Source organism: Lygodium microphyllum, chromosome 22, assembly GCF_053477565.2.
Source record: "Lygodium microphyllum isolate KBCC chromosome 22, Lygodium_microphyllum_v1.1.10, whole genome shotgun sequence".
NCBI classification, from domain to species: Eukaryota; Viridiplantae; Streptophyta; class Polypodiopsida; order Schizaeales; family Lygodiaceae; genus Lygodium; species Lygodium microphyllum.
This window is the reverse complement of record NC_141156.1, coordinates 127,210,313-127,214,469: the sequence shown is the minus strand read 5'-3', so window position 1 is coordinate 127,214,469 and position 4,157 is coordinate 127,210,313. Positions and strand designations below refer to the sequence as shown.

The 4,157-nt window shown below is 39.5% G+C and overlaps 1 protein-coding gene across 2 annotated transcripts; it reads left to right on the top strand.

Annotated features, from left to right (window-relative positions):
* The first annotated feature begins 339 nt into the window (after positions 1-339).
* LOC148017597 (fe(II)/2-oxoglutarate-dependent dioxygenase 1-like) lies at positions 340-3,776 on the top strand. 2 transcript variants are annotated; one of them, XM_087663312.1, is made up of 3 exons: positions 340-1,024; positions 3,023-3,274; positions 3,360-3,776. In XM_087663312.1, exons 1-3 carry the CDS (start codon positions 983-985, stop codon positions 3,600-3,602), a joined length of 537 nt encoding a protein of 178 aa, XP_087519438.1. In that variant the 5' UTR covers positions 340-982; the 3' UTR covers positions 3,603-3,776. The 2 variants fall into 2 exon arrangements, with proteins under 2 accessions (XP_087519438.1, XP_087519437.1); XM_087663311.1 differs by having other exon boundaries at positions 341-1,024; positions 2,953-3,274; positions 3,360-3,772.
* The last annotated feature ends 381 nt before the right edge of the window (positions 3,777-4,157 follow it).

The window sequence follows — 4,157 nt, the reverse complement described above, 5'->3', positions numbered from 1 at the left end:
CAAATTAAAGAGGAGATGTGTGAAAAAGAGTAGGAAAAGAGAGAGATTGGCAACAAATAGTGAGAGATTAAAAAAAAGAGAAAATAGTGAGCAAACATGTGACTTTTAAGGCTTGAGGACACAAAAGAAGAATATGTGTTCATATTATGGTTGTGCAATTGTATACATGTCACAATTATGTGTAGACTAGCATACGATAACAACGCGTGCACATGCAAGGAATGCTAGTCACCCAACAATCAACGTTACTTTCAGGTACATACTCCAATTTAATATTCTCTTAGCAAGCCCTTGCGATGACATCACCTTGTTTTCAATGTGCTACGAGTAAGGTTTTTATCAAACAATCTTTTTTATAAGGACATTCAGCCGGCTTGCAAGGTGTCATGTCTCTTACTAGCGTTGGAATGTGAGCATATGTCGAAGTTACTGTGAACACACTCGTCAGGGAGAGAGGTCCTGTGCCAGATATGGCGGACAATTTTCTGGAAGAGGGGTTGACAGTGGAGGACTTCATGTGGAGCGAGGAAGAAATAAGGTCTCTGCAACAACAAAACAGAAGAAGAAGAAGAAGAAGAGGAGGAGGAAGAAACAAGGAAGAAGAAGGCGCAGAAGCAGCAGGAGCAGACGGCCAGGAGGAGGAGGAGGAGGAGGAGGAAGAGGGGGGTGAGCATTTCCCCGAGATCGATCTGTCCCTGCCGGACGCAGAGCTGGTCACGGCCGTCTGCCGCGCCTGCGCATCCTGGGGCTTCTTCCGCATCGTGCAGCACGGCGTCCCGGCGGCCGTGGTCGAGCAGGTGCGGCGCCATGGCCTGCGCTTCTTCCAGGAGCTGCCCCTCCCTCTCAAGCTCCGAATCCGCAAGGCCTCCCCCCTCCCGCAGGGCTACTTCAGCAGCTCCCTCAATGCCCCCATCAAGTCCTGGAGCGAGGCGCTCTCGCTCATGCCCGGGATCTCTGTCATCCATGGTCTGCTTGCAGCCGCATGCGTGCCTTCTTGGTCCGACGAGGAGCTTCAGGCCATCAGGTAAAACATCTCTCTGGTTTTATGTCTGTCTTGGCTTAATCGTTGTTGGGTATAATACCAGGATAGAATCGGATCCTTCATGCTGGGGTATTTCAGTATAGAAAGAGATCTACCATGGCCTTTCATGCATACTTTATGCCCTATGTGAATAATGATAGTAAACCTCTTGTTAGGCAGTTGTATTAGGAGTGAATCGGATGTATTATGACATTCTGGCAGCCTTTAACGCGGTATTTGATCTCTCTCTCTCTCTCTCTCTCTCTATATATATATATATATATGTATGTATGTATGTATGTATGTATGTATGTATGTATGTATGTATGTATAACTAGATGTGCATGTGGATGTGATAAATAACCTTGTACAAGAACATGTGCAAGTGTATGTAAACGTACATATTGGCTTTTTGCATAGTTACATGTAAGCTAGTTCTACGTATCCGACATGCCATGAGTTTAATACATTGAAAGCAACATACATATGCATATTTACACATACGTATACATGCATTGCATAGTTCACCTAAGCGATGCCTGCCTTGCTATGCAAGTGTATATAAGGTTATAAAATCTTGGATACAAGAGTTGCCTCCACATCTCACCCTAAATTCTAAAGAAATTTATTTGACTTCTAGCTAGACAAAGGGGAAGTGGTATAATGTTGAAAATTGGCTAGAGCTCCCTATCTCACTCTCAACTAGAATGGAAGTGAATAGTGGTATAGGGTTGAAAATTGACTAAAGCTTTAACTGTTCCAGTCTAAAATGGTCAATGGGATGGTGGCAAACGCAGTCTATATCCATTGCATGTGCCATATATCACGAGGAAAAACCATACCCTTAAATTTCCACCATGTAAAAAGTCCCTAGTTTAAGAATACTTATCTCTTATCAAGCGGGAGTTGTAGCACACGATTGAATATGCAAGGAGTCGAGATGCCATATTGTTGCAAACTGAAGGGTTAGAAGGAGAAACTAGAAGAGTTAAGTGGACTAAGAAGGTGTAGACGAGAAGGTGGTTTGCATGATGTCTATATAGCGTATGCTATTGTTGGCCATGAACGTGCCATCTTGTTAGTTGGGAATGGGTCTCACTTAATGAGGCATTTCTTTTGTGATTGATAGGTAACTCCATTTGGCATACTTCTTTTGATACTTTTAGATTATTAGTACATGACTTTCAATGTTGACAGCAAGGCCATGTAACAAAAGTAAAGGGTGTCTTTTGTTCATAGATGTTTTTGGATGATGTTGTTGTTGAAGAGAGCTTTGTTCGGAGTTCTTGAATGTTTATGAAATATGAAATATTTGCAAAACTATTTGGATTTGTGGTAAAAAAATTGAAGTTCGAGATCTTTGCCTTAATGCGGAATGAAGATTTGTGCAACCTCAACTTCCAAGAGGCAAGATGATTAATAAGGTGAATAAACAAATGTGAAGTCATATTTAATTTTTAGGCTTTTCAATCCTTGGAGTTGGACAAGGTTGGTACAATTCAACGGGCCATCAATGTGTGGCAATTTTCTTTTTGGGTGGTACATTACACACCAAATATGTAATACATTGCTTTATACTGAATTTGATCTCATATCATTGGCTCATTCATGCCAAAAAGTTTAGCTTATCTATTAAGGATTAATCTTGGATAGAAATTGTGTTGGGCATCTAAGCTTGTATTGTTGAGTTGACATGGAATTTCATTAATTAAGTTGGAATTTATTGCAAATTTAGAAAAAGGGTCAATGTGCACAAATTGACTAGGATGAGTAAAAGCAAAAGGGATTGACTTTCAAGAACAAATATAGATATGAGAGAGAGAGAGAGAGAGAGAGAGAGAGAGAGAGAGAGAGAGAGAGAGAGAGAGAGAGAGAGAGAGAGAGAGAGAGAGAGAGAGAGAGAGAGATTCTAATGCTAATGAAAAAAGCAGTGCAGATTTGGATGAGTATACTTGTTCAATGAATGCATTGGCAAATCGCATTTTGGGTATTCTATTTCAGGGTCTTGATGTTGATCCTCAAAAGGTCAAAGAAATCTTTGATGTAAAGGAATCATCCTTGAGGATAAATTACTACCCTGCATGTGCGAAGGCAAATGCATGCTTGGGATCACCACCCCATACAGATTTTGGAGGGTTAGCAATACTATATCAAGATAATGTGGGAGGCTTGGAGATCTTCAAAAATGGACGATGGATTTTTGTGGAACCTAAGGAGGGATCCTTAATTGTGAACGTGGGAGACATAATACAGGTGCTTATTTTCCTTATTCTCCTTGACACTTGTTATTGCAAGCATCTCCCTCTCTCTCACACATGGTTTTTCTTCTTCTTTACAGGTTCTAAGCAATGCGAAATATAAAAGTGTGTTGCATCGCTCTAAAGTGCACAATTGTGAATCACGTATGTCTTTTGTTTTCTTTCATAATCCAGCTAGAAGGGCTCTCATTGCCCCATTTTCAAACCTTGTGAGTGATGAGCAACCGACAAAGTATAAGAAGTTTATATTTGAAGATTATCGGGCCACCTTTCCCAACGCAAAACTGGGCAAGCATAGCCCTACTTGCTTCTTTGAGGTTTAGCATCTCTCTTATTGGCTAGGTTGTGTGTGGATTATGATCCTTTTATTAAAAACGTTTATTACTATGTCTTTATGGAGTTTATCATAAGAAAGGAATCAACCTTTACCTTTGCTAAATAAGTTTTTATGTACAATCGAAAATTTAATGTCAATGTGTAAGTAACCGATCATTTCATGCACCTTCTCAAACTTGTGAATATTTCATAATTGACTTACATAACTCAAATTTACAAATATTTCACAATTAATTGAAATTTGTAGCACAATTCATCACATGAAAGTTCACAATCAAGTGAAGCTCATGTAAAGTTTCAAAAACTTAAAAGAAAGATGAAAACATTAGAATGCTTTCAAAAACATTGAAGAAAAATGAGAAAAAATTAGAATGTTGAGGGTTTTTGGCTAAGGTCTTACTTGTAGCAAGGAATAACATAAGGTAGGTTTAACAATATTCTCGTCTATATTAATGCACCGATGCAATTGTTTAGTAGTTGGATGACTTATAGTTAGCTTAAATTTTACTTTAGGGATTATTTTCACAAGGCTAATGTTAATC

What these genes read in the sequence shown, in the direction of transcription:
- LOC148017597 (XM_087663311.1), top strand. Translation starts at nt 471, where the DNA reads ATGGCGGACAATTTTCTGGAAGAGGGGTTGACAGTGGAGGACTTCATG. An exon ending in GAGGAGCTTCAGGCCATCAG is followed by an intron (nt 1,025 to 2,952) that starts GTAAAACATCTC and finishes TGAAAAAAGCAG; the next exon opens with TGCAGATTTGGATGAGTATA. An exon ending in ACGTGGGAGACATAATACAG is followed by an intron (nt 3,275 to 3,359) that starts GTGCTTATTTTC and finishes TCTTCTTTACAG; the next exon opens with GTTCTAAGCAATGCGAAATA.